We start from the raw sequence: 16,061 nt of genomic DNA on the forward strand, positions 1-16,061 counted from the left end.
ACGACACCACACTCATCGGCCTCATCCGGGATGGTGACGAGTCTGCTTACAGACAGGAGGTCCAAGAGCTGGCTGTCTGGTGCAGTCATAACAACCTGGAGCTGAACACGCTCAAAACAGTGCAGATGATTCTGGACTTCAGGAGAAACACCTCAGCATTATCCCCACTCACCATCATGAACAGCACTGTGACAGCAGTGGAGTCATTCAGGTTCCTGGGCACCACCATCTCACAGAACCTGAAGTGGGAGCCCCACATAGACTCCATTGTGAAGAAGGCCCAGCAGAGGTTGTACTTCCTTCGCCAGCTGAGGAAGTTCAACCTGCCACAGGAGCTACTGATGCAATTCTACTCCGCAGTCATCGAGTCCGTCCTCTGCACCTCTATAACTGTCTGGTTCGGCTCAGCTACGAAGTCAGACATCAGAAGACTGCAGCAGATAGTTCGGACTGCTGGAAGAATCATCGGCACATCCCCCCCCCCCCAGCTCTCCAAAAACTGTACTCGTCCAGAGTCAGTAAAAGGGCTAGCAAAATCATTCTAGACCCCTCACATCCAGGCCACTTCCTCTTCGAACCCTTGCCATCTGGCCGGGGCAACAGAGCACTGAGCACCAAGACAGCCAGGCATAAGAAAAGTTTCTTTCCTCAAGCCATCTACCTCATGAACACCTAAATCTCTCCCCTAGAGAGTAAACCAGTGCAATACATAATGCTATTTATATTTGTATTTATAACTATTTATCACATCATATCTCTTACTCACACTCCCTTGCATTTGTATCTAGTGACTATTTTTGTATATTGGGTACTTTATATTTTTAAATATTTTTTGTCCCTTGTTCACATACTCTATCTTCTCACCTGTCTTGTCACTGTCATTCTGTCTGTGCTGTGGTAGTTCCTGTCACCAAGACAAATTCCTTGTATGTGTGAACATACTTGGCAATAAAGCTCGTTCTGATTCTGATTCTGATTCTCTCCTGGGTCCATAACCTGTTGGCGCAGCCATCTCTGCGTTAGAGAAGTGGTAAATAGATTATACTTAACGGAGGTAACAAAGTACACGCTCACACCATCGGTTTTCTTAAACCGGAAGAGAAGAACATTTATTTACATACGTGTTTCATCAGAACACATAACGTACAAAGGTCATGTTATCAATACTTCACCAACATGAGAGCACACTGAATAGAACCTGCAACAGTAACAAATTAAAAGAAAAATTCTATTCTTTGTGTGAAACTGTAGTATGTACTCAGACGTTCTGCAAAGGCCTTTGTAATCTTTACTCATTAAAGATGTACTGCATAAGTTTTACTTTGCAGCAAAACTTTCACATTCATGAGAACAATGAATTAGCAGCAAAAAGGTTCTTATATCCTTGTTTTTCATAATGACGTGAGGCAGAGTCGGTATGTCAAGCGGGAGCGGTACCACGAATTTATTTCAAGAAGGTTGTATTCTCATAGGGGGCGCAGTGGGTTGGCCCGGGTCCTGCTCTCCAGTGGGTCTGTGGTTCGAGTCCCCCTAGCGTCCCGTCCTGGATGTGTCCCCTCCCCCTCCTGCGTTGCCGGGTAGGCTCCGCGACCCCGTATGGGACAAGCGGTTCAGAAAATGTGTACGCGTGTATTCTCATTGCATTTATGTTTCCCTTTGCACAAGTTTGTCTTTTCTTTGCATTGTAAATAAAATGAAAACCGCGCCAACACTAACCAACGCGGTAAAACGACACACAGCGAGCGAGCGACCCAGAGAGAGCGATGAGACACGTGGTGCAAATCCCTTTTTTTTTTTTTTTTTCTTCCAATGCACGTTTGTCGTCATTTCCGATTATCTACGCATGAGCACTACACTTTCATGGGGCTCCTCTCGAGCTTATTTCCGCCGGAAGTGCTGTTAAACAGATAACCGGTGCTGAACGTTGGAGAGGATAGGTAAATACCAATTTAGTGTGGTGTGTGCTGTGTTATTTTTCCAGTAAGTTAATTTACAGATGCATCCATACAGTTTGTATTGATACACACACACAACGCGCACGCGTCCGGCCTCAGGTGTGTTGGTGGCACATTTTCTGCTTTGTTTACGTTGTTCACAGTGTGTTTTGTGTTGGGCCGGACGGTTGCGCTGTGAGCGGCCCATTCCCAGCAACTCTTCACTTGTGCTGCCCTGGCTGCTACTCCTGCTGTCATAATTAGCTGGCTTTGTGCAGAACGTGTCGGTACGGTAGCTGATTTGGTGATATTCCTAGAGAGCAGACTGGCAGATCATGTGTGTGTGGTCCATCGGTAATATAGAGCCCTCGGCCGTGTGACCGGCCAGTTCTTTTTCCTTCGTTAAATGAGCTCAAAATGGACTTATGACACGCTATAAGTTAAAATGCCATTTCGATTCCAGACCAGTGCACATGATGTCTCTCTCTCTCTCTTCTGGTGATTCTAGTAATCGTAATCACTGATTAACGCGTTTGTCGAACCAAGCTGCATTTTTATTGTAAGGGTTCTGATTGCTTTTGTAAATGTCACCCGTCCAAATAAGTAAAAACCCAAGCTTAGCGTGTGGCTTTTAATAATTGATGTTTAATTATGATTTCAGTATGACTCCACACATACTTGATGCCTTGAAATTTTGTAAAAAAAAAAATGCAGTTATGAGTTGTAATTGATTTTCTTTCAGATTATCCTTATATCATAGTTACTAGCACACTGTGTGAAATTGGTGTATTAGTGTTGGATGTTCACTCCTCTGACTGTCCCAGTTCCTGGCTCAGTTTAGCTGGCATTCTTTGTTGGGGGCAAGGAGGATGATCTAGACTTTAAAATATACTGTCACAGTAGAATAATGTTTCGCTGTGTATTTTCTTTAAAGACACAGTATTAGCTGAGATTTTGCATAACAGGTCTTGTATATGTAATTGTCACAAGTGCTTTGCCACATTCTCAGGAAGTAATACATCCCTTGAGTGAACCTACAGTTCTTTTTGTGAGACCTCGTTAGATCTCTGTGGCACTCCTCGGTTTCCCTTGTGCTTGACGTGTGCAGAGTACTCAACAATGGAGCAGTGCGCCTGTGTGGAGAGGGAGCTGGAGAAGGTACTCCACCGGTTTGTCATGTATGGCCACATGTCAGAAGAGCGGTTGGATGAGCTGCTGCGCTATGTTTGTGAACTGCGAGGTCAGCTTGTCACCTTTGGTAAGGCTCAATTTTTTTAACACTTGATATAGGACTTCCGGGGGGTGCAGTGGGTTTGACCGGGTCCTACTCTCTGATGGGTCTGGGGTTCGAGTCCCGCTTGGGGTGCCTTGCGACGGACTGACATCCCATCCTGGGTGTGTCCCCTCCCCCTCCAGCCCTGCGCCCTGTGTTGCCGGGTTAGGCTCCGGCTCCGGCTTCCCGTGAGCTTGCATGGGACAAGCGGTTTCAGACTCTGTGTGTATGTAGGACTTCCATATTTTGGTCTTGTTGGAGATGCAGAAGTGATGCCTTAATCAGTAAGCCATGTTACTTAGTTTCTTTCTTAAATTTTGCTTTACGGTAAACCATGTTAGCAGTTTGCAAAATCAATAAATAAATAAAAACGAAACAATAATTGTAAATGGTAAAAAGTGTACTGAAAGGAGGTTTTCCTTACAGGTGTGCAGGATGTCGACCTGTCTGTTTTCTCCCAGTCCATGGCCCAGTGCTGCAAGAATATCAAAGACACTGTACAGATGCTTGCCTCCCGGCACAAGGACATACATGGCAGTGTGTCCAAAGTGGGCAAAGCCATTGACAGGGTGCGTGTGTGTGCAGTCTTTGCAGGTTATGTCACATGTAGACTGGCTGGCTGTTTTACTGCTGTTTTTCTTTCAGAATTTTGATGCAGAGGTGAGTGCTGTTGTGGCTGAGACAGTATGGGACTCCCCAGAGAGACAGAAGTATTTAAGTGAAACCATTGTGGAGCATTTATATCGGCAAGGCATGTTGAGTGTTGCTGAAGACCTCTGTCAGGTATGCCATACATTTTCCGTACTTGTTTTTTGTTCACAGTAACATCTTATTCAGAATTTCTAAAATTTTTGATAATTGTCATGGTATGTACACTAGCATTTAAAAGTTTGGAATCACCCAGAAATTCTCATGTTTCTGGAAGAGTAGATAATTTACATGTACATTTATATAGCTGACACTTCTCTACTAAGCGACTTACAGTGTTAAGGTCACAATTATTACAAGCTTACAATTATTTACAAATTTATACAGCTGTGTAATTTTATAGGAAAATTTTAGGGTAAGTAAAGTTCAAGGGTACTGCAGCCAGAGGTGGGGATTGAACCTGCAACCTTTGGATCCAAAGGCAGCAACTCTGACCACTAAGCTACCAGCTGTCCAAGAGGGTGGTCTAGTAATTTAATGGTACCTTGATAAAAAGTTACAGGCAGTCCCTGACTCACGAATGTCCAACTTGCATACAAGCCGTAGTTACAAACCACCCACTTACTGACCAGAAGTTGATTTTTTTTTGTTTTTTTTTTTTTTTTAAAGTTATTGTTACCCTTACGTAGCAGTCCAATGAAAACTTAATCATTTAGCTTATTACATTAAAAACTGCCTTGCGACAAACTGGCGTCCCGTCCTGGGTGTGTCCCCTCACCCTCCAGCCCTGTGCCCTGTGTTGCCGGGTTAGGCTCCAGCTTGCCGCAACCCTGCTCGGGACAAGCGGTTTCTGTCAGTGTGTGTGTATTAAAAATTCGAGTTACTGTATATAGAATGGTTCATAATAACACACGGACGCTACTTTGCAACCCACATTGAAACATTGCGCATCTACAGCAGTTTGTCGGCTTGTGGGCAGGGTGCGTGAGTCTGAGGTATTCTTTTCCCTTTAACAGTGTCTCTTGTGTTACTGTATTTGGCTTTAATTTTTTGTGTATTCACCCTTCTAACCATGGTGGCAAAGCGTAAATGTGATTCAAGTGATGGTGATTGAAAGTAAAGAGGAAATAATAAAGCGAGAGGTAAAATGCAAATAAACAATAGAAAAGTGAACATTAAGGTTTCTTTAATGTTATGCACGTGCACACACACACTCTCTCACTCTCAGAGCACTCGACTACAAAAAACACTTCCCAGTTGCTGATAGCCAAAGACACCCACCCACCCCTGCGTTCTCAGACCTACCTTGCTTTGCTCTTCAAGTGTTGGCCTTCATTGTTTCCCAGTCCCATTCCACGTCTCTTTGATAACAACCTCCCTTGACCACAGTTTCAGATCCTAGCCTCTTAGTTCATCGATCGACCGACTGTTCGCTCATGCCCGACCACAAGAACATGTCTAGTCCTTTGATTCTGAATAAACAATCCTGCACTTGAGTCCAGCCTCCTCCACATCCTCTCCTGTTCATTATCTTTTTCTATGTCTGTCTATTATCAATACTGTAGTTACATTTGTTATTGTCATCATTATTATCATTACATTGTATTGTTATTATTGTCCGTATAGGACAGGCGGTTCAGAAAGTGTGTGTGTGTGTGTGTGTGTGTGTGTGTGTGTGTGTGTGTGTGTGTAATGGTACCTTGATAAAAGCTTAAGTTCTTTCAAAAGCATGAAAATGTCCAGGTGATTCCATACTTTGGAACACTAGTGTATACCAAAGTGTCTAATTCTTTTCTCCACTCATTGTGGCTTTTGTCTTTCCCAGGAGTCTGGGGTGGTTATTGATACGAGTCTGAAGCAGCCATTCCTCGAGTTAAACCGCATTTTGGAGGCTTTAAGAATGCAGGACCTGAGGCCAGCGCTAGAGTATGTTTGTTCCTTCATCTGTCTGTGAATAGTAATTGGATATCGGCCTTTTCCGTTTGTGGCAATACATTTTGTGACATTACAGATGGGCTGTGGCAAACCGGCAGCGACTTCTGGACCTCAACAGTAGTCTGGAGTTCAAACTTCACCGCCTGTACTTTATCAGCCTCCTGAATGGTGGAATGAGCAATCAGCTGGAGGCTCTACAGTATGCCCGCCACTTCCAGCCCTTTGCTTCACAGCACCAGAGAGGCAAGTGACCCTCCGCTAACACCTGATGTCCCATACATGAACAGCAACATCAACCATTGCCATATGTCAGTGTTTCCGCTTAGTTTCTAGTTTGGTAGTAAAACTGTAATAGCAAATATACTTGGCACTAACCATGTCTGAAGGATTATTGATCCAGAGCACAGGGTGTTTCATACAATGTAATGAAGCTACTGTTCATACTGTGGCACTAGTCATTTTATCATTCCTTATTTCACTTTTGTAATGGTGAAAAGTTTGTCATAGTTCTTTTTCAGAGTATATGTTTGTCACAACTTCTTCCCTAATTCCTTGGCTCACCATGCACTTAATATGGTAAATGCTGTGCAGAAGCTTACAACATGTTTCAAGAGTGTCTTTGTGATTGGGAAACAAAAAGGTACCTTTTTCTTAAACAAAAACATAGTATTCAGAAAGTTCTTATTCATATAAATAATAATGGGGCTAGCTGGTAGTGCAGTGGTTAGAGCTGCTGCATTTGGACCCAAAGGTTGCAGGTTTGGTTCCTACCTCCAGCTGTTATACTATTGAGCAAGGTACTTATCTTAAATTGCCCAGCTGTATAAATGAATAAGTAGCTTAACCTTGTAAGTTGCTTTGGAGAAAAGTATCAGCTAAATAATAAATTTAAAGAAGGCTACTTAAATGTTGTAGAAAACAATGCTTAGAAAACATTGATTATAGTGCTGTGACTAGTAATCTAGTGCCTGCCATTCACTGAACATGCATTTCTTGATGTTACTGTCCAGTTATGTATCTTTTCATAAGTGTGATTTCTCTGTGCTTTAGATATCCAGATTCTGATGGGCAGCCTGGTCTACCTGCGCCATGGCATTGAGAACTCACCCTATCGCAGTCTCTTGGAGCCAAATCAGTGGGCAGAGATCTGTACCATCTTCACCAGGGATGCTTGTGCTCTGCTGGGGTTGTCTGTAGAGTCCCCACTCAGTGTCAGGTCTGTGCTCACACTGTCAGCCTTGAACACTTACAAATTACACACATTGTGGGGATTATATATTGGTTATGGTACTGAAATCTTTGTATGGTTTCTGCACATGAATTACAATACCTCTAGATCCCCCTCTCATACTACTTGTACTTTCTCACTTACCTTTATTTATTTAGCAGATGCTTTTCTCCAAAGCGACTTCCAATGAACTCAATGTGGTGTTATCAGCCCACACACCTTATTCACCAAGGTGATTTACACTGCTAGATATACTACTTACAATGGGTTACTCATCCACACATCAGTAGAGCACGCTCTCTTTGTCACTCACGCACGAAGGGTGGACCTGACCAGCATGTCTTCGGAGAGTGTGTGTAAACTGGAGTACCCGGAGGAAACCCATGCAGACATGGGGCGGACATGCAGACGCCACACAGACTAAGCAGGGATTGAACCCATGTCCTCTTGCAGCACCGTGCCGCCCACTTTACATGTTTTTGTCACTTGCCATTTCACAGCTGTGTATTGGTGATTTTTAAAGCTGTTTATTTTTCTACACAATTGCAACAATGCAATTTTCATTGGAAATTTTACTTATTCTTCATAAACATGTTTATTGTATGTGCTGTTTTGAATAGGCTCAAGCTTATGGTATTATGTCTTTTATGTTAGTGGAATTAATATCTTCAAGTCTTATTGTGTTGTTGTTCTTATTTTTTCTTGTTTTGTCTCTTGCATTCAAACAGCTTTGCATCTGGCTGCATGGCCTTGCCTGTCCTTATGAACATTAAACAGGTCATTGAGCAGAGGCAGTGCAGTGGTGTTTGGACACACAAAGATGAGTTACCGGTAATTTTTATGTTTCTGTCCCTGGGGGTTGATTCAGCCTAGGGTGTAGTTAACTGAATCACGTCATGAGTACCTTTTACTGGAATTTTTTGAGTTTTGAGAACTTATCTGTGGACTACTACATGGTGTAGTCTTGGTTTAGTGAAGGAGTTTCTGCTATACAGAGCTAATATGGACCAAAAAGTTGTCATATTCATATAATGCATAGCTGGGCCATTTTCCCACAACAGCAATAATGGAAAAAATTAATGTTGATTGAGTACTACAGATTTTTCCCTAGGCTACCACTAGACTTCGTTATCAGACAGTACCCAAAAACCAAAAATATTTTTGCCATTTTAAAACGAAATCCTCAAGTTGTTTTTAGACATTTAGAAGATTTTTTTTTTTTTTTTTTCCTTCCCTCTCTCCGTGAAAAAGTGTTTAGAATGCTATAGGTACATTACATAGGACAGTGAATTCAACACAGGCGTAGGAGACATGTCTTCATTGCTGTGGAAAACATTCAGAACTGTACTGTAAAATATATAGCGGTACACCATTTTTCAGATACTTCTGTAATGAGAATTTAATATAGATTAAGTGTATGTAATAGACACTTTTTAATACATTTCTGTATCATTAAAAAGTTAGTGTAAGATTTTGCTTCTCTCTGAATGTATAGCAGGGATCCTGCATGTAAAATATTTCTGCTCTGCTTTTCTTCTTTCCAGATTGAGATTGATCTAGGGAAGAAGTGTTGGTATCACTCTGTGTTTGCTTGCCCCATTTTGAGGCAACAGACTTCTGAGAGCAACCCACCAATGAAACTCATCTGTGGGCACGTTATATCACGAGACGCCCTAAACAAACTCACCAATGCTGGGAAGTAAGACCTCAGCCATTTTGCTGTCCTCTTTTTATTTATTTATTTATCCCCTGTTACCTCACATTGGTATAACAGGTGTTGTCCCAGTTATAGGACTTGTAACTTCAAGGTTGCCACTTCCAGCTTCTCCCTTCTGTCCTACTACAGTACCCTTGAACAAAGTGCTCATCCTGCTCTAGTTACCTGAATATGTAAATGGATCATATGCTTCAAGTTGCTTTGAAAAACAGTTCAGCAGGATAACGGTAGTAATCTTCTAAAAGTGCACGTGAATTATTGTAGATGTCTTGACACGCACATCATCTAAATATGTTTTAATCAAGGAAGTCATTGCATCATAAGTTTGATGAAATTTAAGTTTGAATAACTCATATGGCAGTACTTTCTGTAGAAGGTATAAACTGCACATTGTTGATTTAGTGTCTTTTCTGTGTCATGGACTGTTGTAACAGCCATTAACTTTTTTCACAGATTGAAATGTCCTTACTGCCCCATGGAGCAGAACCCATCAGATGCCAAGCAGATCTTCTTCTGATCACTGTCACTTGTGAAGGATACAGGAGTGTTCAGTTGCTCTGGATGAGACAACCAGGATCCACCTTTGCAGGTGCCAGGAGGCCTTCACAGGTCGTCAAAGGCTGAGCCTTTACAGTGTTTGCCCCTTCGCATGCCATTCATTTACAGAGATCACTAGTGGGAGGAGCCTGTATGGGTACCTCAGGACACATGTATTTTCATGGATCCTATTCATTCACTTTTTTTGCTACTGCCTGGGACTTTTTGTAGCAGATTTAAGTATTAATACATTTCCCAGAATTGCTCTTTTAATTTCCTTTTGGTGTTTCTTCAGTTTGAGCATAAGCAGAAAGACATTAGAATGTTTGCAGAAATTTGGTAAATGTTCTATATATGGATTTAATCTACATGTATCAGTACTAGAACTCGCTGCAACTGCAATATATCCACAAATTATTTATTTGGATAGGTAATGGTTCTTTGCTGTTGGTGATGATGTAAATAGCTGAATTCTCTAATAAATAAGTAAGTTGAACAGTGTGTATGTGTTCAAGGTGCACACAATTTTCATACACATACAAATGCTTATAGCAGAGGACCCCAGTATGTGATTAGGGTTATTATCAATTTCTTTTGTGGATTGCTGGGTGTTTGGGATCATTAATCTAATTTACTCTTTAGGAGTGAGGACTTGGAATCCACATTAGTTGTGTGTGTATTAAGTATTTCAACTGAAAAAAATATACTACTGTTACATGTGCTGTGTTTGGTTTTGTCTCTTTTGTATTTATGTATTTCTTGGAACATTTTATTGCTTAATATGATAAAACAGACCTTTTTGTGCCATTTTCCCATGGGGTGTATTCTGATGCAATGTGTGGTTCACGTTTGCATGACTGCAAACTCTCAGGCAGCATGATCGTGTGTTGCTGTGGAGTGAAAGGTTAGTCTTGGCCTCTGATCATTGGTCATAGTAGAATGTAAGTAATCTACAGGAAAGTGTTGCTGCTAGTTATGATTGTTATTGATCTATGTCCACACATGTGATGTGTTGCTCTGGCTTGCCACAGCTGTCATGCAGTTTTGCGTTCTGGGTTTATTGTGTTTGTCCACAGTAGTTACAGATGGACGGCTTATCCTTCCACCTCTGTACCTTGTTTCAGGTCTTGCGTGTATACAGACATGTATTTGATTTTCTCAGGGTCATGTAAAACTTATACTATGCTTTTTTGATATATGCAGTGTATTTAAAAGGTAAAAGATGAATTTTCCAAAATGTTACGGCATAGCATTTTTAAAAAAAAAAAAAAAAAAAAAAGATGTTTAAAACTTGTTAAATGCAGATAAGTGAAAAGTTTGGAAAACGTACATTGTTCACAAAGACAGTGACTTTTTTTTTTCTCAGTAATATGAAATATACAATGTTCTGATTTTTGGTGCACACTGGGATATTGGACACCTTGGGTTTGAGATGATACATTCCACTGAAGCATTTAATTTTGTGAGCTATTATGTGAATAGTAGTGGATATTGATTTTAAATTTGGAAAATGTACTGGTGCTTTTTTAAAGAAGTGTGAAGCTTTTGTCTGTTCAGCCCACAGAGATATTGTAATGGTCACAAAATAGTTTTGGGTTGACATACTCTCTTTGAATAGTTCTATCAAACCAAATTTGCAGTTTTCATGAAGATCATACCCTGTGAGTATAGCAGTTACACAAAGCCCTGTTTCTTTACATGTCAGCAGTGATGGTGCAGTTTTGTATTTAGACTTCCTGTTTTGCCTTTGTTTTTTGTCACTTAGGATTTGTTTTTTTCCTTCAGAAAATTTCTCATGACACTAGCAAGTGCAATGTCAGCACATTGTGCTTATTAATCTTGCTCCCAAGCAGTTTCATTTAATTGACACATTTAAAATGTATGACTGATTAACACAGCATTTACATCAATGCTGGTTTTATTGTAAAAAGTTATCCTTTAATACAGTATATGTTTATTATAAATAACAAAATAAAACTTATTAGTCAAAATAAAGCTGATTTTCATTTTAATTGGCTTTGAGCGAAATGTTCGATTGTGAGCATCTGGTGCTACTGTTGTGCATATTTTTAGTTTTGAAATTTGAAGTTCATTCAATGTTATATTTTTCAGAAGGCTATGTTGTGATCATCATATAAACTAAAATATAATTTCAAGCAACAAACAGTACATATGAAAAATGAGCTGCCCACAGAAGACAAGTTTAAAAGTGCTTTTTGTGTGGAATCATTGCTTTATAAAACAAAATTAATGCCTATTAAGTAAATAGAAATGTATACAAACTTTTCTCATAATAATCGTAATTTCTGAAAACATGCTTTTAAGGTGATTTATACCATCAAACTGGAAAATAATATACTGCATTTTCTAAGCCACAAATGATTCACCAGTTTTTATCACCAAAATTCCAGTTTTCCTTTTTATTCAGCTGATGAAGCTGGTCAAAAGTTTTAGAACACCTCCATTTTTCCAGTTTTTATTGAAATTTACACAGTTTAATGTCTCAGTGTACTCTGAAATTAAAGCATAGAACAAATAAACAATTGGACATTAAAAAATCATAGAATTGTTTTAACAAAATTTAATCTAAATTTTTGACTCAAAGTAGCTACCTTTTGCAGATATAACAGCCAAACACACTCGTGGCATTCTTTCTACAACGGAAATCAAATATTATTCGGAAAGTTCTTCCGAAAGTTCTGTTGCAGAAGTTCCCACAAATGTGTTGCACTTGTAGGTTGCTTTGCTTTCACTCTTGTGTCCAGTTCATCCCAAACCAGCTCGATGGGGTTTAAGTCTGGAGACTGTGCTGGCCATTCCATGATTTGAAGCCTACATTCTTGTTCTTTTCTTTTAAGGTAGTTCTGACATAGCCTGGAGGTATGTTTTGGGTCATTATCTTGCTGTAGGATGAACCCCCTGACCAATTAGGCGTATTCCAGAGGGTATTGCATGGTGCTGCAAAATGCTGTGGTAGTTTTGGTTCAGGGTGCCACTCACTCTGTGCAAGTTGCCAACTCTGGATCCAGTAAAAGAGCCCCAGACCATCACTCTTCCTCCTCCATGTTTGACAGTTGGTGTCATACACAGAGAAACCATCCTTTCGCCTACTTGATGGCATACAAACACCCTGCATGATGAACCGAAGATTTCAAATTTTGTTTCATCGGTCCATAAGACCTTCTTCCAGTCTTCAGTAGTCCACTGACAGTGCTTCATGGCCCAGGCAAGCCTCTCTTTCTTATTTTGCCATCTTAGCAATGGCTTCCTTACTGCTACTCGACCTGTCAAACCTGCAGCTTGAAGCCTTCTCTTCACAGTTGAAACTGAGACTTGTTTACTTCGACCAGTGTTAAGCTGTGCTTGAAGCTGTTGTCCTGTGAGCCGCCTATCATGCAAGCTGTTGACTCTCAGAAACTTGTCTTCTGATTCTGTAGTGGCTTTGGGTCTTCCAGACCTCTTCCTGTCAGAGTTTTTCTCCAGTTTCAAAGTGTCTTTGATGGTGTTGGAAACTGTACTCACTGACACCTTGGCTTTCTTTGCAATTTCTCTAAAGAAAAGACCTACACTTTAAAGGGTTATAATGATCTGTCTTCCTTTAATTGCCTTTTTCTCACCATTATGAGAGCAATATACTAATTCCTGCAGACAATACTCTCCAAATAATGCTTAAGAGGGTGTAGTAATAGTCTGTTCCAACACTGCTTTTATACAGAGGGTTTGTAAATAACAAAAGTTGGGACACCTGTAGGAATTGTCACCATCAACGTTCAAGGCTTAATTTACTTTCATTGCTGCAGAACAGCTGTAAGTTGTTAACCCAATTACTTCTTCCCTGAAAAAGGCCTTTTTGTATAACTCTGAAATGTACATTATTTTTCAGTTTTTGATAACCTAAACTTTTTTTTTTTAAAAAAAAAAACCTCTGGCAGTTTACCACTTACCTTTGTACCATTTCAGGTTATTCACTGGACTTGAACTGCTTAAATTTCAATGAAAACTGGAACAATGGGGGTGTTCTAAAACTTTTGACTGGTAGGACTATGAAATTTTTACTAGACTAAGCACCCTGCTCAAAGGTAGGCGGTAGGACTTGAATCTGCAACCTTTGGACTTGAAGGAAGCAGCTTTAAACCACAATGTTATCAAGTGCACCCTAGGGTTACACCTGACAAGATTTTCCTTTTGAGCTGGTAGCATAGTGGTTAGGGCAGCTACCTTTTTTTCCCCCTTGGGTTTTACTTCCACCCAGATGGAACTCAACCCCACAGTCCCTAGCTTAGATAGCAGCAGCAAGGACAGATCTAGCCCCACTGATAAATTTTTATAAGTCTGAAACCCCATAACCACCAAGCTACTTATATCCTTAGTTAACTCTCGCATCAAACCTATACATAGCATAATTAACATACCCCTGTCATCGGAGATGGTTCCAAATGCAAGTTATACTGTTCTTATTGAACAAATAACTAAAAACATGTTAAAAATTGTGAGCATGAATTTTCTCAGCTTTGGATTTGCCCAGAATCAACTGTCAGTGAACACAGCCAGTAACTTTACAGAATCTCAGCAATTAAACATTTGTGTCCCACCATACTCTGTTTAGCGTTACAATATTTTGACAAAGGAAGAACTGTCTTGTTTTCATTCAGCCACAGACAAAACAATATGATCTGTTTTTTTTTTACCAGCAGCACTGGGTAATCCTTACTTTTAAGCAATATCATTGTCATTTATTTCTAAAAAATCTTGTCACATCATCACAAATAGCAAATTCAACATTAGAAATATTTTCTATTCTGTCTGAGTATCACAGTTTATGCAGCAGAAATCCTTCTCACTATCTTGCAGACAGCAATAAAATGGCCGACAAGAAGTGTGTTGTTAAATCAGTCTCAGAACCCTCTATTAAAAAGTGACAGATTAATGGAAAAAAAACAGCAGTGATACCGGAAAGCACAATTCCTGTCTTCTTAAATCTTAATGTAGGGTTTCATACCATTGACCACAGAATTGTGTTTTGCTTCTGGGCCGCACAATACTTGACAGCACATTGCCTCACCAGAGGGCCTAAAAGTAAAGTTTTGAAAAATCTGGATCATTTATTCTATTTAGTCGACTGTTCCAATACAAAAACTTACTGCACACACAACCACTCATAATATCGGTAATGAGGTGAGCTGAGAACACGACAATATCACAATGTTGTGTTTGTGGGTTTCACTCAGAAATAGTACTAGGTTGTGTCGCTGCAGCTAAAAGGTCCAGTTATTCACTGTGTGGTTGAAAATCCACTTCCTATTTCTGCAAGCAGGTATATACAGTATGCAGTACTGACATTTGTTTTTACCACATCACTTAGTATTTACACCTGGTCTTCTTCCAAAGTGCCAGTTTGAGGCATCACTCGCTTGAACTGACCTTATAGCACTTCAGGAGAATTTTCAGACCTAACCTTTGCCATGTTCCACTATTTACAAAGTAAAAAGAATTAAACACAGTATTGAATATGACCACAGGTGAAGTGGAAAAATGCAGAACCTTTCTAAAATTGTCTTTACAGTTGTATATGCTTGCTTGGCAATTAAAGTCAGAAGGCTAAAATGTAGCCAGTCCTGTGGAAATTTTCAAAAGACAGTGTCATCATGGTCCAAGAAGTGGAATAATAAATAAGATGTAGTATCAAGTGGGAGCTATTTATTCTGTTCATTTCCCAGTTACCGTTAGACAAGATGTGGTCTTCCAGAATTACTGTACCTTTCCCTGCAATTCGTACTTTTTCAGTCAAAGTACGAGTATGACATGGTCGCTCAGCAGGAAACAATTGTCTCACTGCTTCAGGGTTACGATACTGATTGTTGCCCTTTTGGCTGAAAGAGCAAGGAACCAATGAATCACCACCAAAGACCTAAACTGTGAAATCAAATACAAAGTTTTAATGGATACTCTGAAATTAATTAATGAATACACTTTACAGTGTAATTTCAGTAGCTCTTCATGAGTCACAGTATATTTCATGTCTTCTAACATTCATACGATATGATGTACAAAATAAAATAATTTTGTCCAGATTGTTCCCTGTAGAAGCAAAGAGGACACAGCATGAGATGCTGCTCAGACATCAGTGGCGCCATCTTCAGACTGTGGCTTCCCTGTTTGGCTCTATGCTACAGCCGGACTGTCAGAAGCATCACAAATTCCACTGAGCGTAAATTAGACAGTTCATACGGTAGGTGAGAAAACCAAGGCGTACCATGTAGAATAACTCGTGTGTGTGTGTGTGTGTGTGTGTGTGTGTGTCTGTTCGTCCACAGTGCACTCGACTACATTCACTGTAGCTGTCAAATGTTTCTGGTCCACCTCTCTGACCGGCTACCCACTTAGTAAATTTTTTTGTGCAAATCTATTTCCTGTAATATATGACATAAATGAAAATCCCTGCAGGCAAATTTCATTTACAGAGCAGATGAGCCTCGTTGTCAAGGTTGCAGCAAATTTCTTCTCAGCTTTAAATGAGTTCAGGTCATAAGAGACTGTGGGCTGGTGTGGAGTGGAGTTGGATGAATATCGGCCCACTGCCTGCTCACGTGAGCTCAAGATGATAACCAGCTACTGAATGTCAAGAGACAATCAGGACACAAATTTAAAGCAGCAGGTTTGAGGATCTGAGACACTTGGGAGGGTGTTGGCCACAGATTTATTTCTTCATGGCCACACTGGGTTTGCCTGTTGTGTTGTGCTTTAAATACACCGCCATTAGGTTTGGTTTTTAGTTTCTTAATAAAAGTC

The 16,061-nt window shown here is 40.2% G+C and overlaps 1 protein-coding gene across 1 annotated transcript; it reads left to right on the forward strand.

Annotated features, from left to right (window-relative positions):
* The first annotated feature begins 1,892 nt into the window (after positions 1–1,892).
* rmnd5b (required for meiotic nuclear division 5 homolog B) lies at positions 1,893–10,542 on the forward strand. The gene is made up of 10 exons (XM_018745185.2): positions 1,893–1,937; positions 3,043–3,192; positions 3,634–3,776; positions 3,853–3,990; positions 5,681–5,781; positions 5,867–6,033; positions 6,841–7,006; positions 7,747–7,849; positions 8,563–8,717; positions 9,189–10,542. The coding sequence occupies exons 2-10, from the start codon at positions 3,054–3,056 to the stop codon at positions 9,250–9,252; spliced, it is 1,176 nt and encodes a 391-aa protein (XP_018600701.1). The 5' UTR covers positions 1,893–1,937; positions 3,043–3,053; the 3' UTR covers positions 9,253–10,542.
* Positions 10,543–16,061: the final 5,519 nt, after the last annotated feature.

The sequence above is a fragment of the Scleropages formosus genome, chromosome 13, assembly GCF_900964775.1.
Source record: "Scleropages formosus chromosome 13, fSclFor1.1, whole genome shotgun sequence".
Taxonomy (NCBI): Eukaryota; Metazoa; Chordata; class Actinopteri; order Osteoglossiformes; family Osteoglossidae; genus Scleropages; species Scleropages formosus.

Bases quoted from the DNA above. Each gene is read 5' to 3' on its own strand.
- rmnd5b (XM_018745185.2), top strand. From the start codon at position 3,054: ATGGAGCAGTGCGCCTGTGTGGAGAGGGAGCTGGAGAAGGTACTCCAC. The intron at 3,777-3,852 runs GTGCGTGTGTGT...TTTTTCTTTCAG, and splicing joins TGGGCAAAGCCATTGACAGG to AATTTTGATGCAGAGGTGAG. The intron at 7,007-7,746 runs GTCTGTGCTCAC...GCATTCAAACAG, and splicing joins GAGTCCCCACTCAGTGTCAG to CTTTGCATCTGGCTGCATGG.